The 19,981-nt window shown below is 35.8% G+C and overlaps 1 protein-coding gene across 31 annotated transcripts in view; it reads left to right on the top strand.

The window, feature by feature from the left end:
* The window catches only part of mamdc2b (MAM domain containing 2b), a 54,203-nt gene extending 38,062 nt beyond the window's left edge, over nt 1–16,141 (top strand). For 22 of the 31 annotated variants that reach the window (XM_073914521.1, XM_073914498.1, XM_073914520.1 and 19 more), the window contains 10 exons: nt 173–280; nt 3,326–3,609; nt 6,040–6,133; nt 6,221–6,361; nt 8,418–8,683; nt 11,258–11,351; nt 11,454–11,612; nt 13,134–13,393; nt 15,572–15,656; nt 15,740–16,141. In XM_073914521.1, the coding sequence (XP_073770622.1) occupies nt 3,334–3,609; nt 6,040–6,133; nt 6,221–6,361; nt 8,418–8,683; nt 11,258–11,351; nt 11,454–11,612; nt 13,134–13,393; nt 15,572–15,656; nt 15,740–15,816 (1,452 nt within the window). In that variant the 5' untranslated portion in view covers nt 173–280; nt 3,326–3,333 and the 3' untranslated portion in view covers nt 15,817–16,141. The remainder of the gene's footprint in view (nt 1–172; nt 281–3,325; nt 3,610–6,039; nt 6,134–6,220; nt 6,362–8,417; nt 8,684–11,257; nt 11,352–11,453; nt 11,613–13,133; nt 13,394–15,571; nt 15,657–15,739) is intronic. The other 9 variants (XM_073914517.1, XM_073914510.1, XM_073914511.1 and 6 more) reach the window with 1 other exon arrangement.
* The last annotated feature ends 3,840 nt before the right edge of the window (nt 16,142–19,981 follow it).

The following is a 19,981-nucleotide window of genomic DNA, read 5'->3' as shown; positions in this document are numbered from 1 at the left end:
CAGCCCATGTGCACATTCCTGGGGCAGAAGAAAAGCTCTTAAATGAAACCAGATTTGTGTGGTTCAGTTCTGAATTGTGCCTAAGTGTTATTGGCATTACGAAGCTTGCAAACTAGTTTTTTTTTTCATGAAAAAATTAATTTCTCCTTTCTCTGACCATGTGACCCTGAAGAGTGTGACTTTGAAGAAGCTCATCTGTGTGGCTACGCAAACCAGTGGAACAAATACTTGAACTGGCGAGTGGGAAAATCAGAAAATAATACACTTAATGATAAAGCAGGTGAGTCTCATTTACATCTGCCTTAGTGCACATACTGTAAAAGTGTACACTACCTATTCGCCTATTCCATTGTCAGGTAGTGTATATGATGCAAAATATATAATATAGAAAGGCTATAATATAAGCATATATGAATATATTATTTAAGGAATAATTGACGACAGGCTGTTGAATTGTTGGAAAAAGTAATGCAGACCAGAGATAGTGATGCAGTCACAAACACACAGCTAAAATAATTTCAGGCACCGCATTACAATTCCATATCACTGAAGTCCCTTTAAAGGGTTACTTGACACAAAAAGAAAGATTCTGTCATTAATTAGTTCTCTGTGATCTACGTTTTTCTTAAGAACACAAATTAAGATATTTTGGATGAAATCAACGAGCTCCCTCATCCTCCATAGACAGCAATGGGCCCAAGATGTTCAGACCAAGAAAATAAACTAAAAACATTCCAATGTGACTACAGTGATAGGAAGCTCCAAGAACACTTTTGTTTGCCAAAACAACAACAAGCAAAATTTTGCATTTACTATAGGCAGTACAATGTATTGCCATTAGTGTCTGCACAACATGTAATACTATGTGCAGTACACCCTGATCTGGGTGAGGTGAAGTAAACAATTCTGAGGTAGAACGAGAGATTTATATACAAGATGTACTATGTAAATGTAAGACGATAAATAAATAGTAGTGCAAAATAGGGGATGAAGGGGGGTAGGGTGAGGTGGAAAAGCATGTATTAATATAATACTGGGTTTACACCAGACAAGAAGAACTTTTTCACTTGCTCTAAATTACTCATGGGATGTTTTAAACTTGTACAGAACATGCTATTGAGGCGAATTCTGTGTATTCTGCATTATTTTGCACCAACTGCTGGAAACTACTTCAAACTGCAAGGGAAAAATGTTTCTATGTATAGCCACATCATTGCTCACATCATGTAAATGTAGCCTAAATAGAGCATTAATAACTGAGGGAGTGTTTGCATATAGATTTCTGCCGGTATACATTTTTGAGATTTAATTGTGGAAGCTTATATCACAGTATATGGTATCTTAACGATATTGACCTAAGGTACAAAACAAATGACGTTAACAGATAACCCCTAAAATACATAGTCTATTGTTTTATAGTATTATATTATAGTTATGTTAAAGTAAAAAAACAAACAATTTTATTAGTTATTAACTTGTTTATGACTTTGTTTATGACTTAACTATGTGTATGACTTTTGATTTAATTGTGTTATTTGGCATTAACTAAGAAATTAACATTAGCTTAGATCAATTAGCATTAGCTCGTTACATGAACGTTAGTTAAGTAATGGTGCCTTACTGTACAGAGTTAATGAACGAAAGGCATATTAAGAGTCACAGAAATTTCATTGTTGAAGGCCAAGCTACTATGAAGATGTTAATGTTTGAAAATAAAGTCTTCAAGCATTTTGTGATGAAATAAACAACCACTTATACAATACTCTGAATATTCATACTCTGATACTATTGAGTCACAAAATTATGATGGATGACTCTAAAAAAAAATTTTATTTGACCAAATCTTTTAAAAAATAATTTTAATAGAACAATATAGTTTAAAGAACACATCAATTCATATTTTATATATTTGAATTACATTAGTATATTTCCCTTGATCATTTGTTGGTTAGCACTTTTTCCATTATGAAATTATATCAGCTTACTACTAACCTGTTGAATGGCTGTCATCAAAATTGTGAACTTTTTTCTAGGGTTGGGGCTTTTGACTATGTTTACATGGTTATCAGTAATCTAATGATTTGCCTTAATCTGAATAAGACAATAATATGATTAAGGTGTTTACATGAGTTGCTTCTTGAATGTTTCTTTTATGATCCCGTCTTAAATGTTATAGACATAGGTCGATTAAAGTCATTGCGTCACCATGCTATCCATGTTTCCTCCACAGAGTTTTATGTAATTTCAGGTGTTTCATTTTTTTTCCTTTAACTGCAGTTTTATTTCATTCTGGAAAATTTCATTTATGCCCTCATGAAAAACAGGTATTTGATGGTTTTATTAAGTAAGGACTGGTGGAAGAGTGCTCTTTTAATGGAATTTGATACCGCACGTTGAAATGGAAAGAAAAAAACCTCAGCATTTCGTGACACAGGTGTATGTGGTCCTTTAAGGTAATCAAAAATCACTGTTTACATAGTAGTCTAGACTCTTAATTAGAGTATTGTCTTAATCATATTAAAATCGGAGCGTTGGTCCATGTACTCATTGAAAGTGCCAGATGATGTCACAAGCTTTTAGAGACAGTGTATTCTTCTGCCTTTAAGTTGATTCCATGCTGCCTCAAATGTGTCAACAAGTTTGACCTGTTTCTCCCTTACACGCAACTTTTGTAAAGCATCTGCTTCACGTTGCTGTGTCAGAATCCATGCTTGTAAAATATGCTTTAGAATGCCTAGTTTAAGCAAATTTGATGAACACGATCATGCGTGTTGATCTGAAGAGAGTCACTCTCGCTCACCGATTGCGCTGTACTGCGTTGCGTGCGCAACACATACCTATTAGCACATACCTATCAGCACATACCTATTACAATACTAATTTCTCACTTAATATGGCAATGGCAAATGTAGAAAACAATGGTCATAAACATTTAGAAAAAAATGGCACAAAATTGATGCTTCGAATCAGTACTTCGAGAAGGCAGCAAAGGACACAATCTTTGCTGTCTTTAAAATTCAATCAGAAAGAAGTTTTTTTGACAGAGGAAGTGAAGCAGAGTTCGGATGTGCCTAGTTGCCTTGCCTGCCTAGCTGCCTTCAGCAACTATACAACATCTGAACTATGTGTTTGGGCTAATTATTAGACATCACATCGAGTGTTTGTATTTTTTAATACAAATTCAACATCCCATCATCAATTATTTCTTACATGAAGCATGAACTTTCTGTCATATCATTTGAAATACTTCACCCAAAAAATAAATGTTCACTCACCCTCAGCTGAGCAGATTCTCTGACTGATAGCCGCTCATTGCTCTGCACAGGTCAGTTCATGTATGTGGACTCGACAGACTCCAAAGGTTTTCAGGAAGTGGCCAAACTGGTGTCCCCGATGACCACAGCACCCCTATCAGGCTGCCTGAGCTTTCAGTACCAGCAGTATCAGGCTGGAGACCATCTGTTCTCCCTGTTCAGCAGAGATCAAGCCGGGCAGTATGAGGAGCTGTGGAGAGCAGATCAAAAGGAGAACAACTTCGCTGATTGGAGTCCAGAAGATAAAGTCTGGATACCTGTACAAGTGGACCTGAAGGCTCCATATCCTGTAGAGGTGAGCACACAACAGCACAAATAAATAAATTGCACACTGAAAAAATTTATTTTGTTGCTTGCTCAAAATACTTATTTAAAATGGGTTTAAACAACATGATTAATAAGGTTTTTTGGGACAGCTTAATTGTTTTATTTTCAACCCACAAGTTAAAGGTCACACTTTACAATAAGGTTCATTAGTTAATGTTAATTAATGCATTTACTAACATGAACAAACAATGAATAACACATTTAGTACTGTATTTGTTCATGTTATTTAACGTTAGTTAATGAAAATACAGTTGATCATTGTTAGTTCATGTTAACTCATAGTGCATTACTAATGGTAACAAGCATGGACTTGGATGTTAATAATACATTAGTAAAAGTTTAATTATGATAAATAAATGCTGTACATGTGTTGTTCATGATTAGTTCATGTTAGTAAATGCATTAACTAATGAACCTTATTGTAAAGTGTTACCAAGTTAACTTGATCGATTTGTGTTGGGACTATAAAAGTCCATTCTGTTGGCATTGGCCAATGACAGAATCCAATGAATGGTCCAAGTTTAAATGTGTGTAAGCCTTTCCTAGCACGTCTTAAAGTAGTTGTCTTGTTTATTAGAATTTATTTATTTATTTCCAGCTCCAAATTGAATCTTTTAAGTGAGCATTCAATTTAGACTGTGTTTCTAACTAGTAATGGATCATATTCATCAAAAGTCACTTAATATGGATATTTGATTATTTCAGAAACACTATACTTTCAGTTGTTCTTTCATTGGAGGCCAATTTTCGTATTTGTTGTAGTTGTAGTCCATGGACGGCCAATTTCACATGCTTTCCCCATTTGGGCTCGCCAGCTTGAATCTTAGTCAGAGGTTTACAGGCAACTGGTACCTTTTAAGTTGGCCGCCTACTTCTTGCTCTGTGACAGAAAAGGTAGTCTACCCAGTCTTTATGCAACTTGCCAGCTCAAAAGTGGTCAGAAAGCTAAAGGCCTATGGATAAGTTATCTGCTTCTTCATTTGTGATCCTCTAGTTTGATCCACACTAGCCGTAAAACATTAAAGGTCAACAAAAGTGTCCACACAACTTACTGGAAAAAATTATTTCAGTATAATGTATATATATAATAATAAAATATAATATTTTATTTGTTAGCCTAAAATTATATCATGCCAATCATATGATAAAACAACCAGAAAGCCAATTCAGAGATAATACTGTAAATATAAAACATCCATTTATCAAAGAGTTAGACATGCATATACTTGACTAGAGAAGTACGTTGCAGCATATATAAGTCTCACATGCTACAACGGGGTGTCTTGGCTACAAGATCACACATTTGCACCTTTCCTTTTAACTACTCCAATCCCAACAAAGGATCATAAATTCAAGACAATAAAAGCTTTACAAAGACCCTTGTCTGGTCATGAGTTGATGTGAAGACCATTTTCCCTGGAGTGGAGCATCTGGCAAAGATCTTATCAAAGTCAAAACCCAAATTAACAGATATAAGGAAATTTGGGAAATATTACTGTGAAATTTCTACCACTTTACCAATCACACAGAGACATTTAAAATGATACCAAATTTAAGAGGAAAAAATGTAAGATTCACAAGATACACCACATTAAGAATTTAGAGATTCTGTGTGGAGGAGAATTTGTGACCTGCTCTGGTGGAGAGGGGAAATTAGAGGGCAGAGAGGAGGCCTCAGGGTGGGTGACGGAGACAGTTGAACAATTGGTTTCCTAGCTCATCTTCTTCTTAGATTAGAAAGTTTATTGCTTTAGTGCCTGACAATTCTTATGGTCTTGCCTCGTGGAATTCTATAACTGATATTATGAAGAGACTTAGCCATCCTTACAGGACAACATGAAGAGACTGTGTGGATCCTAGCATTTTTTACAGTGAGCATGTGACTGGTCTGTTATTGTGAGATGGTCTATTTCACATCCTAAAATGACATAAAATAAACTCTGGTTGGCTTTTTACATACCAAGCATACAATCGCTTTGTCTAAATAGGAAATTCTTGGCAAGAATGAAACGAGTTGCCAAATATGAACTATTATTATTATAAAGTTTAGACTTAAATCTGCAAGATAGCATAATTTACTGTACAAATGTTCTTTTATTTAGTCACTAAAAAAATGAAAACGGAACCTGAATTGTTTTTTTAAATAATAATTAGAGAAAATAATCTAGTGTTTTTTTTGGTTTTAGTGTTTTACAAAAAACATTTGAAATTGTATCAATAAAAATATGCAATACAAAAATACACAATATGTTATGCTTTTCAAAAAAAAACTTATACTGTATGACATGCATAGTAAAAAGTCGAACTGTATCATTTGCTGCGTTTAATTATTACAGTTGATCACACATGTAAAATTAAAAACTCTATGATTTGTATGTGTGTGTTTGTGTCTTACTAGTTAGTGTTTGAGGTGGGGTTCAATGGTCCGCATGGAGGTTTCGTGGTTCTTGATGATATTTCCTTTTCTTCAGAGTTTTGTGATGGAAGAACAGGTCAGTCTGAACCCTAACCTTATGCCTCCTCAAAGCTCTCAAACCAGTTCCTTAAAAATCAACACTTACAAATGTGTGTTTCGACAGAGCCGTCGTTTGATCCAGCTGTTGCCAACTGTGACTTTGAGTCTGGTTTTTGTCAGTATGTTCAGAGTGATGGTTCGCTGTGGAGGAGAGTTTCTGTCAAACCCAACATCTACATGACTGGAGACCATACCACAGGAGCAGGTAAAGCTCAATATAACAAATAATAAGGGGTTTTCTTGATTAAAATAAATGTTTTTATTAAGCAACATTAAACAAGCGTGACAGTAATTTCTTTTTTTGTAATTTTGCAAAAGAGTCATATTTTAAATGCATTTTTTAAACTTTCTGTTCGTTAAAGATTTGAAAAGGATATGGGATAGTGCAAGTTTAGTGACTGATTTACAGATGATGCACAAATAAAATGTATTAAAAAAAATTCTAGTTTAACCACCAAACCACCACAAAATTGTGACCCTGGCCAAAAGTCATAAGGGTCAATTTTAATGAAAATAAATGAACTAAATAAGCTCGCCATTAGTTGTATAGGTTGGTTAAGATAGGGTAATATAGCCAAGATGCAACTATTAAAATCTGGGATCTAAGATTTAAATATTGAGAAAATCACCTTAAAAGATGTGCAAATTAAGTCCTTAGCAATGCATATGACTCACTCACTTTCCTTCAGCTTTTATTCTTGCCTTATCAGGGGTCACCACAGCATTTTGAAAACGTTTTACATTGTTTGATTGTTTTAAGATTAGATATTTTTATGGTAGAAAATGTACATATGTTTACTAAATATTAATATTTGTTATACAAAAATGATCAAATAAATATAGTAAATAAAATAAAAGGTTAACAAGATAAAACATGTTAACATTTTACCACATTGGTATAAAAACTTTCAAATAATTTTACTGATTTTTAATTGTAGCATTGAGCGCTACAATTAATTGAGCACGAGTGGCTGCAGCCATTTGAATCTTTTTGGCTCAAAACTTCCAGTTTCATTCACTTCCATTCATTTTTAGACATTAAAAACTGCTCGTTAACAAATAAATGTGCAAAGGACAAAACAGAGGTTTGTAATAGTGAGTAAAACATGTAACTTAATAAAAACTAAAATTTTAAACATTTAAAAAAAATAAGAAACTTTGAAATTAATTCATTCTTTTTCCTTCTGCTTAGTCCCTGATTTATCAAGGGTCACCACAGTGGAATGAACTATTAGTTAATAATTAATGAACTATAGCTTATGTTTTACACTGTGGCTGCCCTTCCAGGCACAACCCAGTACTGGAAAAAAAGATTGAAATAAGTATGTGAATAGATATTTCAGTTGCATAAAATTTGATATAAAAATATAATTATGTAACTTGATAAAAAACAAATTATTTTACATATATAAATAATGAAAAACGATATTGAATTAATTAAATAAATATGCAGTTATAGATATTCAATATAGGTTGCTATAATAACGACCGGAAAATGTGTAATTATAAATTTTAAAATATTTAATTTAGATACATTTACAATATAATATTTTTACACTATAACTTGGTTCTTTACACAAGCAACTATATAAATGCCTTTAGCATATATTAGGTGTCATGCCTGGGCTTTCTCAGAAAGGCAAAGGTTCGCAGGATTTATCAAACACGTAGATTTATTTACAGACACTCACTTGAAAGACATAGACTATAACTCATAGTAGATAACTCATAACCAAGAATATCGGACGAAGGACTGAACAACACACAGGACTACAAATACACAGGACATGATGTTGCTAATCACACACAGGGGATGAACACAAGTGAAACTAATGAGACTGACTGGTGATGGGAAAACAGAACAAGGGAGCACATGGGGAAGGTCACATAATTTAAACACAGAGGTCTGATATTAGGATGGGGTTCTCTTGTTTGAGGATGACTATGATTAGGGGTCCATAGCATCTAAAATACAAAAAACCTGGTGTTAAATGATAAACTCGCCTTGCATAATTCTTTTAACTCTCATCCCATACATTTTGTGTTAAAAAGGAAACACGTGAATATGCTATAAAGTTCACACCTTTTCAATGACAAAGTTTCACTGCATGTCTTTAGTAAATCCTGACAGAAGAATTGTACACCAAATTTTGAACACCAAAAGAGGGTTTGTGTTTGTCAACTTTTGCCCATGATAGCTCTTTCCACAACAGTTATTCTAAATGTAAGTCAAATTTGAATACATTGTTCTTTCTAAACAGGGTCTTTCTTGTTGGCGAACTCTCGCTTGAGTTTGCAGTCTGGATACGTCAGCCGTTTGTTTGGCCCGTCAATGCCTGGGAGTCAGAAATACTGCCTGAAGTTCTTCTACTCTCTGCGAGGTCTCAGTGGAGCTGATCAGGCTTTGTCGGTGTATCTGTATTACAGCGACAGTAGCAAGCACGAACAAATGTGGACCCAGAATGAAAAAATAAGAAATGTTTGGATTGCAGTTGAACTGACCATTCAAAGTGAGAAGAAAGCTCAGGTAAGATCACAAGCATAGTTTACCTCACTTGCTACGGATTGTATACCATATACATACTACATGTCTAGGTAGTTGTCCTTGATTGCTGTATGTAAGCCGTCTAGCATATTAAAACTGTCTATGTTAAACCATAGTTCAGCACATGCATGCATATCTATAGATTTTGCTAAACTAAAATTGTACAACTGGACAAACAGCAAAATAAATTGGAGGGGGGTTTGGGGAGACAGACTCCCCTAATAACAATTGATCCCCCTTAAAGATGCCAAAACAAGATGTATGGGGATGGGGGTCAGTCCTTTAACAGTAAGAAATTTCTCTGGTCTGTATCTTAAATAATAATATTCAAAATTGCAATAGTAGATAATAAAAATATACATTTATCCACCCCTAAGACAGTTCATACCATTGTGCATAATTACCTCTTTCAGTCTATGTGAGGAAAAAATTCATTCAGCTGTGTGAAACGGCAGATCTAGATCACTGATAGTCACTGTAAGTGTTCAAAAGACACTACTCTAGTAAAATAGTTGGTTGTATCTAGATCAGGTGTGGGCAAACTTGATCCGGGAGGGCCAGTGCCCTGCATAGCTCCAACCCTATTCAAACAGACCTCCATATAGAGTTCAAGTGATCTTGAAGACATTGATTAGTTTGTTAAGGTGTGTTTGACTAGTGTTGGAACAAAATTCTGCAGGGACACCGGCCCTCGAGGATCAAGTTTACCCATCCCTGATCTAGATATAGCCTGAAAGTAAAGTCAAATTAGATGCATCGTTTGTATAGATTGACCTACTTAAAGCTTCAGTCACACTAGAGTTTGAGGATGCGATATTATGTCATGCGGCGCTGCGAAAAGGGGCAGGATTAAACAAGCTTATTAGACATTTTTAAAAGCGAGCGATTGCTTCATGTTTTAAACTTCTGTCCAGAGAGGTCATGTTTGATCCTCGATTGGTCTCACGCAGTCTAGTGATGCGATTTCGCAGGTCAGAGTTTATCTAACTTAAACTTTGCATCGCAGCAACCTGCGAAACTTGAATTATGACCCTGCGTTTTCAGTCTGTCGCATTTGCGTGCATATGAATGGAAGTTAACGGGAGGAAAAGCCCAGTGTGACCGCAGCTTTACTCATGTGATTCATGTTGTAGTTCAAGATTAGCATATGCATTACTGTTACACCCGCGAGTCGGCTCGTTCCTTCAGCTCCAATCCACGTTCTCCCTCACCAGCCACCTTTCACCACACACGTGAAGAATCACCAGCATACTAATTACCCACACCTGCACCCGCAATCACCAAACACCATAAATACTCACCTCCTTCACCCAATTATTAGCCAGAATCGAAGTCGGATGGTTTACCTTTTTCTCTCGCCTTCTCCAATGGATGTCACACTTCGCCTATTGATGCCAATACAACTGAATAAGGAAAGTGGCTAAAGCTTATCTAGTGTTTAACTGAAGATCTGATGTTTACCTGATGCACTGTGTGTGAGATCACTCATCCTCTGATGTTACCTTGTGAACTGTTTCTGAGATCGCTCCCTCTCTGCAACACCACTCTCCTGGTTCATCTCTCTGGATCAGCTGCATTGTTTTGAATAAATACCTTTAAAAGATAACCATCCTCGTCTCCCTTGTGTGACGATGACAATTGCTAATTGTTAATTCTTAATAAAGTAATATTTTGTTGGCCTAGTTGCACATCATTAATCATGTACTGTTATTCTAAAGTGTCACCAGCAGAACTGTGTGAATTGGGTAAACTAGACCAAGTCATTGGACAACAATGGTCTGCTTTGTTGCCAATAAATATAAAAATAAAACGTATATCATTTCTAAAGGGAGATAATAATGTTAATAACATGATTTAAAACCATTTTAAAACTGCTTTTGTTGTGACAATGCTAAAAGGCTCCATACTGTGTAAATTTCCTCATGCTGTTAAACATTACTTGGAAATATTTTATTAAGAATTTACATTTTACAGGAAGGCTAATAATTTAGCCTTTAACTGTGTGTGCATGTATCTATATATAAATATAAAAAGCGCTTATGTGTTAACATTTACTAAGACAGAAAGACAAACTCACCCAACAAATGATTTCATGGGCTCTTTAAGAGAAACCTATACTCTCAGACAACTTCCATTCAGCTGGACATACTTCTGGCCCACTGCTCCAGCATCTGTTAGCAAGACACTACGAGTTTATGTCTCACATGACTTTTATTACAGTAAGATCCAGATTTAGAGAAGTAAATGTTTATAACATCTGGTAAAATAAGTCAGCTTGAGAATTATTTTTCCTTTATATGCACTGACCCTTAACATGAATTTTACTACTTTGTAAATAGTGTATATATATATATATATATATATATATATATATATATATATATATATATATATATATATATATATATATATATATATATATATATATATATATATATATATATATACACACACACACACACACACATTTCTTTCTTTGCCCTTCTGACCAGTCATGCACTGTTATTCAATGTTATTTATATAAACATGTCATTTTTCTACATCTGGGCCATAAAGGTGGTTTTCATCAGTACTTGCAAAGACATTTGGAGCTGCGGTTCTGTTGGTCTTGATGACATTAAAGTGACTCCTGGTGACTGCTCACTGCTAGGTATTATCTTCATCTATTAAAAAATGTGCATGTGAATCTTGTATCTTAATTGTGAAATTAACTGATATTTTTACTAAAAGCAGAAATAATTTCCTTCTATAGCAGCCTCTTCTCTGTTATTGCCGTCTCACTGTGACTTTGAATCTGGACTCTGTGGATTCTCTCAGGATAAAGTCGGAGACTCAGGTGACTGGTATCTGGCCAGAGGACCCACACCAACGTCCTACACAGGGCCGGGAGGAGACCACACCACTGGACTGGGTGAGTTCAGAATAGGCCAAAAAATCACTCTTAAAAATAAAGCTTTGAAAAAAACATTAATATGCACACCCTTGGTTTGATACTTCTGCGCCAAGCGCACACGTATGCTACGATGCAACCTATGCGTTGACACATAGCCCTACGCCGTGGTCGTCGCCGTCGCTATCGTGCACCTCTCAAAAAATGTAACTACACGTCACAACGACGCATAGCGCAAGCTCTGTGATTGGTTGGCTTTGTATCGCTGATGAGTCTGGGCTGGACCGAGAGCCACGTGAGCCAGATAGAGCGATTGTTTTCAAGTGTGGAGTCCCGTGAAGGAGCTCCGGATGGAAAGTTTTGTTTTTTGTTTACTTCATAGTTAAAGTTGTTGCATGTCCGCCGATTCCTTCCTCAAAATGAGCGAGTTTGAGCCACATGTACATTCAGGAAACGTTCAGAAAAAAACAAAACAGCAGCGAAAAACTCGACACAGAGGAACATTAACACCTCACTGCCAACTAGCTTTTCAGGAGTGTTAATGCAGGCCAATAGAGACAGCGCGCAGTAGTATACATGCTCAGCTACGCGCGTTGTATGCGCCATGGGTTACGGCGGTCACTTGACGCAGAAGTATAAACCAGGCTTAAATGTTCCTCTGTGTCAAGTTTCTTCGCTGCTGTTTTGTTTTTTCTGAATGCTTCCTGAATGTACAAGTGTCTCAAACTCTCTATTCCATCTTCAAAAGTCTCCATAGTTGTCTTAACAACACAAACACTGCTGTCACCTCAACAGAAACCTGCATCTGCTTTCAGTTGGTTGGAGAATGCGCTTTTTCCGCTCAGAGTTGAATTTTGTTCACCTAGAAGCGCACAGAGTACAACAGCAAAAACGCGAGGCGCAACAGGCAGTTAAAACAGGAGGCGCACAGGGCACATAAGCAGCACACAAAATGCTCACAGCTGTTAGGTAATCATGCAAAAAAGACGAGAATGTTCACAGCTACTCAGAATGCAAAATGCGGGATATACAGATTAAACATGTATTAGAGCCACCTCGAAGAGGCATAACGTTTCCATAAACGAGTCTTTTGTTACTTTGACATGTATAATGTGGAATTTTCCACAAAACATGTCTTAATACATCTGTGTAAGCCAGTTTTTTAAAGTATAATTATAATTTACCCTATATTTTATCCACAACACTACCCACTAAACTCAGATGCTCGAATGCTGATCCTGGTGTGGATGTCTTTGGTCACAGTCACTATGTTAATTTGCAGCCCAGCTAGACATACTTCTGTATATAATCAGGAGGGCTTCCATTCACATTGACTGGGGGTTTTAATTGCAGTGGTCTTTTTGCGGAGTACTGACTTTCTCATTGAGGCTTTCCAGGTCCTCCAGAGTTGATGTTAAGGCCTCTGTGGTCCTTGATGCACTTTGCATGAGCCAATCGATGAGTACTGAGGGATACAACCCAGCTATTTGTTTGCGCTAATGAATGATTATTGAATTATTGATTCTTCTTTTCATTTTGTAGGTCATTATATGCACATTGAGGCATCAGTGATGCTGGCCGGTCATAAAGCGCGTCTCCTCTCCAGCACTCTCAGGGGCACTAGAGAAACACAGTGCCTGCAATTTTATTACCATATGTATGGTTCTGGGATTGGCCAGCTGAGTGTTTACCTCCAGACCGGACAAGAAAACGACGACAGACTGTTGTGGACGAGCCATGGAGAGCAGGGCATCTCCTGGCTCAGAGCGTCTCTAAACTACCACTATGACCAACAACACCAGGTTAGTTATATGCAGTGGTGTAAAGTAAAAAATTACAAATACTCAAACTACTGTAATTGCGTAGTTTTTCTCAGAAATTGTAATTAACTAAGTAATTTTAAAATGTGTACTTTTACTTTCCTTGAGTACATTTTTAGTGCTGTATCGGTACTTTTACTCCACTACTTTCCTTCAATCTGCAGGCATTACTTTATTTTTCTTGTCTTTGGTAATTAGAAAAATCAATCCTGCAATTCCTGTCAAATCAAATCACACATAGAAGTAAAGAGGTAAATCACATCATAATGAACTACCTCAAGACATGGGCGATTTATAATTGCTGTTTGGAAGCATTAAAAGTGTCCAAGAAGATGTCCAAAATCTTTACATGCATTGACCCAGAGACTTTTTAGATGCAGGTCACTGATGAGAAGATGACAGATGTTTACTGTATGATGACAGAAATGGCCTTAAACACCCAGCAGGCACAGGACATCAACATGACACCAGATTGACATTGTACCCCAATGTCATGGGGACAATGCATTTTGTTTGTAGATGAAAACCCATTGAGGAGCTTTCTTAAATGTAACAATTATTTAGCTCTTATTTTAACTTTTTATTTTTGTGATCAATTTGGCTGTATAAACTGCATAGCTTTTGGCAACAAATGTGTGTCGGTATTAATATTATAGTATTTTGATGTGTGATAGTGCACAAAAAATAAAACGAATGGTGTTTTTGATCATTTATCAAAAACTAGTAATAATCAGAATAAAAAAAACTGTTTAGCTTAGTATATGAAAAACAACAAACTTTACTTACTTTGCTTGCTTTACTTGCTTGCATTTATTTACTTTGCTTACCTTAGATACTTACCTTACTTTACTTATTTACTTCCTTTACTTTCATACTTTATTTATTTATTTATTTATTTATTTGTTTGTTTATTTATTTATTTATTTACCTACTTCACTTAATTTATTTAATTTTTTTACTTTACATAATTTACTTATTTACCTACTTTACTTATTTAACCACTTTACTTATTTACCTAAATTACTTATTTGCCTACTTTACTTACTTTACTTATTTACCTACTTTGCTTATTTACCTACTTTACTTATTTAACCACTTTACTTATTTACCCAATTTACTTATTTACAAACTTTACTTAATTACCTGTTTTACTTATTTACCTACATAACTTAATAGCCTACTTGTCTTATTTACTTACTTTACTTATTTACTTGCTTTACTTTCTTTCTTTACTTACTTAACTTACTTTACTTATTTACCTACTTTACATATTTATCTACTTTACTTATTTATCTGCTTCACTTACTTTACTTATTTACCTACTTTACTTATTAACCTACTTTTCTTAATTTATGTACTTATTTACCTACTTTACTTATTTACCTACATTACTTATTTGCCTACTTTACTTATTTACTTACTTTACTTATTTACCTACTTTACTTATTTATCTACTTTACTTATTTATCTAATTTACTTATTTACCCACTTTACCTACTTTAATTACTTATTTACTTGACTCACTTATTTACCCACTTCACTTACTTTACTTATTTACTTTACACACTTTACTTATTTTACTTACCCGCCTTACTTTACTTATTTATATTACTTTCTTACTTTACTTTCTTTACTTACTTATTTTACTTTTTTTACTTTCCTACTTTACTTAATTCACTTAATTTGCATACTTACTTTACTTACTTACTTTACTTACCTTCTCACTTACTCACTCATTCCCAGGGCGGCTGATATTTAGCTGTGTTGGTGTTTTGTAACTCATTTTCTCATTTTTACGAGGTGGGTCGTTAGCCCAACACTCAACCCCAAACCTGGAGGACGAGGACACAAACAAATACATTACAGACAATTTAGCTTATCCAATTCACCTATAACACGTCTTTGGACTTGCAGGGGAAACCATAGCACCCAGAGGAAACCCACGCGAACAGGGGAGGGGGGAGAATTTTTGGTAGATGTCATCAGGGTTAATGCTGATAAAAATGTCAGTAAAAAAAAAGTTTAATATTAAAATAGGACAGTTTAACGTTTTTTGTCATTTTTGTTCTCTTGTGTAACTTTTTCAAATTGATGCACATGGGCTAAAAATGTGTGTTATTTTTAATAATATATTATCTCTATATGTTAACACACACACAGATTGTATTTGAAGCCACCAGAGGAGCATCAGTAAGGAGTGACATTGCAGTTGATGATATTATTTTTGAAAGGGGACCGTGCAGAGGTATTTATGGTGATTAACAAACAGATGTTGTTTATGCCACCGTGAACAACTTAACATATTTTCCATCTTTTTAATCCGCACAGAATATTCTGATCAGCACATCCCACATCTGAGCCTCTCTGGAAATAATAATGACATTCAGACGATGCATTTTAAGTAAAGACAGAAAGAGAAGAACGTTGAAGAGAGCAAAGTGATCGCATGTGAAAGTACAGCTGCAGAGCAGCGGTCTCCGAGGATGAAAGAGGACATGGATTGCATTATGATCAGATCTGATCACCTACAAACCTTCCTTCTGTATTTGACTATTGAACAAAAATGTTCATTGCTGATATGTTGTTTCTCATGCCTGTTTTACTTCATAAGAATCATAGTTCAAATTAAACAGTCACCTTAGGAAGCCTCCACACTTAATTTAATGACTTACTTGATTTTATTTGTTCTTCGGGAGCTTTTTTATGCCAAATAAAAGTACAAATGGGAGGGATTCTTGTTTTGTGTTTAAAATTATTACTATTATTTTGAAATTTTTGATCTTCATTATACACTCACCTGGAAACTTCATTTAGTATACCTAATGGGTACAGGGTTGGACCCTCTTTTGCCTTCAGAACTGCCGTAATCCTTTGTGGCATAGATTTAACAAGGTAGAGATTTTGCTCCATATTGACATGATAGCATCATGCAGTTGCTGCATATTGTCAGCTGCACATCCATGATGCAAATCTCCTGTTCCACCACATCCCAAAGGTGCTCTATTGGATTTTAGATCTGGTAACTGCGGAGGCCATTTTAATACAGTGAACTCATTTTCATGTTCAAGAAACCAGTCTGATATGATTCACACGCGTTCTCCTGCTGGAAGAAGCCCAGAAGTGCCCAGAAGAAGGGCACAATGTGGTCATAAAGAGATGGACATGGTGAAAAACAATGCTCAGGTAGGCTGTGGCGTAGACACAATGCTCAATTGGTCATAATGGTCCCAAAGTGTACCAAGAAAATATCCCCCACACCATTACACCACTACCATCAGCCTGGACCGTTGATATAAGGCAGGATGACTTCATGCTTTCATGTTGTTGTTGGCAAATTCTGACCCTACAATCTGAATCTCGTAGCAGAAATCAAAACTCATCAGATCAGGCAACGTTTTTCCAATCTTCTATTGCCTAATTTTGGTTAGCCTGTGTGAATTGGACATAGTTTCTTGTTCTTAGCTGAAAGGGGTAAGTTCTCCTACATGCTGCTGTAGCCCATCCGCCTCAAGGTTGGACGTGTTGTACGTTCAGAGATGCTCTTCTGCATACCTCAGTTATAACAAGTGATTATTTGAGTCACTATTGCCTTTCTATCAGCTGGATCCAGTCTGGCCATTCTCCTCTGACCTCAGGCATCAACAACTCATTTGCGCCCACAGAATTTCAGCTCGCTGAATATTTTCTCTTTTTCAGACCATTCTTTGTAAACCCTAGAGATGGTTGTGCATGAAAATCCAACAACCATGCTACGTTCAAAGTCACATAAATCAAATTTTTTCCCCAATTGTAATGCTTGGTTGAAACTGCAGCAGTCTTGACCATGTCTACATGGCTAAATGCACTGAGTCACTGCCATGTTATTGGCTGAATATACATTTGCGGTAACGGGCAGTTGGACAGGTGTACCTAATAAAGTGGCCGGTGAATGTATGTAAAAGTAATGAGTGTACTATCTAAGAGCTATAATTCTTAAGTAACAATAACTGATTATATTATTTCATGAGAATGAACAACTCACTGTATATGATCTTGCCTAATACACAGCTGCAGAATAAATAAATAAAGGATTATATGGACACAAAAGACAAGTTCATTTATTAATTTACCTTCATGATTAGTTCCGTATTTATTAAGGGTCGCCACAGCGGAATGAACCGACAACTATAACAGCATATGTTTTACGCAGCGGATGCCCTTCCAGCCACAATCAAGTATGAGAAACACCCACACACTCTCGCTTTCACACACACATTTACTCAATTCACTTATACTGCATGTCTTTGGACGCATGTCTGTTTGCAGACTTTTTTCTTTCAACACATGTTATCAAACTCTGTCTGAAACCACAAAACGCTTTTAATGGCTGTTTTCTCAAAATTAGACTTTTTGTTAAGCATCAATAAAAATCTATAAATCTCTACTTCAGCAGCACTAAAAGCATCGTTAGAAAAGGAGCTCAACAATACAGCCAAGCCTTCTCCATGTTTCACAGTAGGTATAGTGTTCTTATCTTCATATGCTTTATTTTTAGTTGTAAACCTACAGCCGATTGTCAAAAAGCTCAAGTTTTGTCTCATCAGTTCAAAGATCATTCTCCCAGAAACTTTGTGGCTTGTCAATATGCAATTTGACAAATTTCAGTCTTGCTTTTTTTATGGATAGCGCAATCTCTCTCACTAATGTACCTTGACCAAGAAGTTCACATTCATTCATTCATTCGTTCATTCATTTTGCTTCAGTCTTGTTCCTTTTTTTGTCAGGAGCCGCCACGGTGGAATGAACCACCAACTTAGCCATCATATGTTATACACATTGGTGCCCTTTCAGCTGCAACCCAGTTCTGGGATACATCCTTACACAATCATTGTCACACATACAATTTATCTTATTCAATTCACCTATAGCGCATGTCTTTGGACTGTGGGGGAAAACGGAGCCCCAGGAGGAATCCCACTCAAACACGGGAAGAACATGCAAACTCCACACAGAAATGCCAACTGACCCAGCTGGGAATCAAACCAGTGACCTTCTTGCTGTGAGAAGCTTACATTTGGAAACGTGGTGGCGCAGTAGATGCTGTCGCCTCACACACTGTAAAAAGTATTACCTAGATCTAACTTATAAAAAGTGAGGCAAGTGGCTGCATCGGACATTTTAGGTTGAGTCAACTTCCGGCCTATTTTAAGTATTTTAAACACACAAAACAAGTTTAAAACAAATGCAACAAAATTAAGTTGAGCCAACTAATATTTCTAAAATTACTCAAATCAGATAGAATTACTTTTTTGTTAAAGTTAACTTACTTATACATTGCTATATGTTACCTGTACTTATTTTAATTAAGTATTAAGAACTTTATAATTTAAATTAATGAACCATGCATATGTCATTTCAAAGTTAATTCAACTGCACTGAAACGCTAACTGACCCAGCCGAGGCTTGAACCAGCGACCTTCTCGCTTTGCTTTCTAAATTGTTCATAATGTATGAGTGTGTATGGATGTTTCCCAGAGATGGGTTGCGGCTGGAAGGGCATCCGCTGTGTAAAACATATGCTGCATAAGTTGGCGGTTCATTCCGCTTGTGGCGACCCCAGATTAATAAAGGGACCAAGCCGAAAAGAAAATGTATGAATGAATGAACTATTTTGGGCTCTTTAGTTGAGAGGGGTCTGGCTGCAGACCTGGCGCAGTGCTATCTAAGCTGCATCCAATGATTTTTAATGCGCTCACCCATTCCTTAACCCTACCCTTCACAGTGACGTTACTCACTCCATTAGTGCATTGTGTCTGAGAATGCATCGCTGAGTGATGCAATCTAAGCTTGCATCATACAGGCTGCATCCAGATACTATTGCTTTAGTTAACATTTGTATTACCTATCCCATTATCTATTTTTTCCTCACACTCATTTGTTTAATGTTGTTTTAGTGAAATCAACAGGGGAAAGAAAGTCATGAAGGTATTGAGTGTAAAAAGGGTGTACTATCCTAAGTGGGATGCAAAGTGTTCAGTGGTAGTTATTTGAAGAGCACACACAGCCTTGAACTATGGATTCTGTGGAACCTTATTTTACAGCCTTGAACTATGGATTCTGTGGAACCTTATTTTAATGTGATTATGACATATTTTTATTAGTTTCATTTATCTTTAAAAACTCTTTGGGCTTTAAATGAGCTCAGGTGATAGAAGTTGATATTGTTTTACATTAAAAAACTGTTTGTTAGTTACAAGACATACTAAAGATTGTTACTGGAAGCTTTGAAGTTTCTCTCAAGTTGTCCTCCTAATTTTCAAAAAATGATATTTTCTTTGGTTTATTAGGGGAAGATGTTAATATTCAATTTGTTTTGAATAATATTCTAATTTTGGAGAAATGTTGTATATTCATTCATGCAAGTGTCTTAAAACAAAACCACTGTTTTTTTTATTTTACAAAGGAAGTTTTGGTTGTACTGTAAATTGCTTAAGTTGGTAAAATCAAAATTAGGAAGAAGACAAAAGAAATAATAGAAAACCCAGTAGGGAATTATTGTCTGTGTGTCTATTCTACGTTTTAATTTGTATT

Source organism: Danio rerio, chromosome 10, assembly GCF_049306965.1.
Source record: "Danio rerio strain Tuebingen ecotype United States chromosome 10, GRCz12tu, whole genome shotgun sequence".
NCBI lineage: Eukaryota > Metazoa > Chordata > Actinopteri > Cypriniformes > Danionidae > Danio > Danio rerio.
Note: the sequence above shows the minus strand (reverse complement) of the source record. Positions and strands in the feature narration are given on the sequence as shown.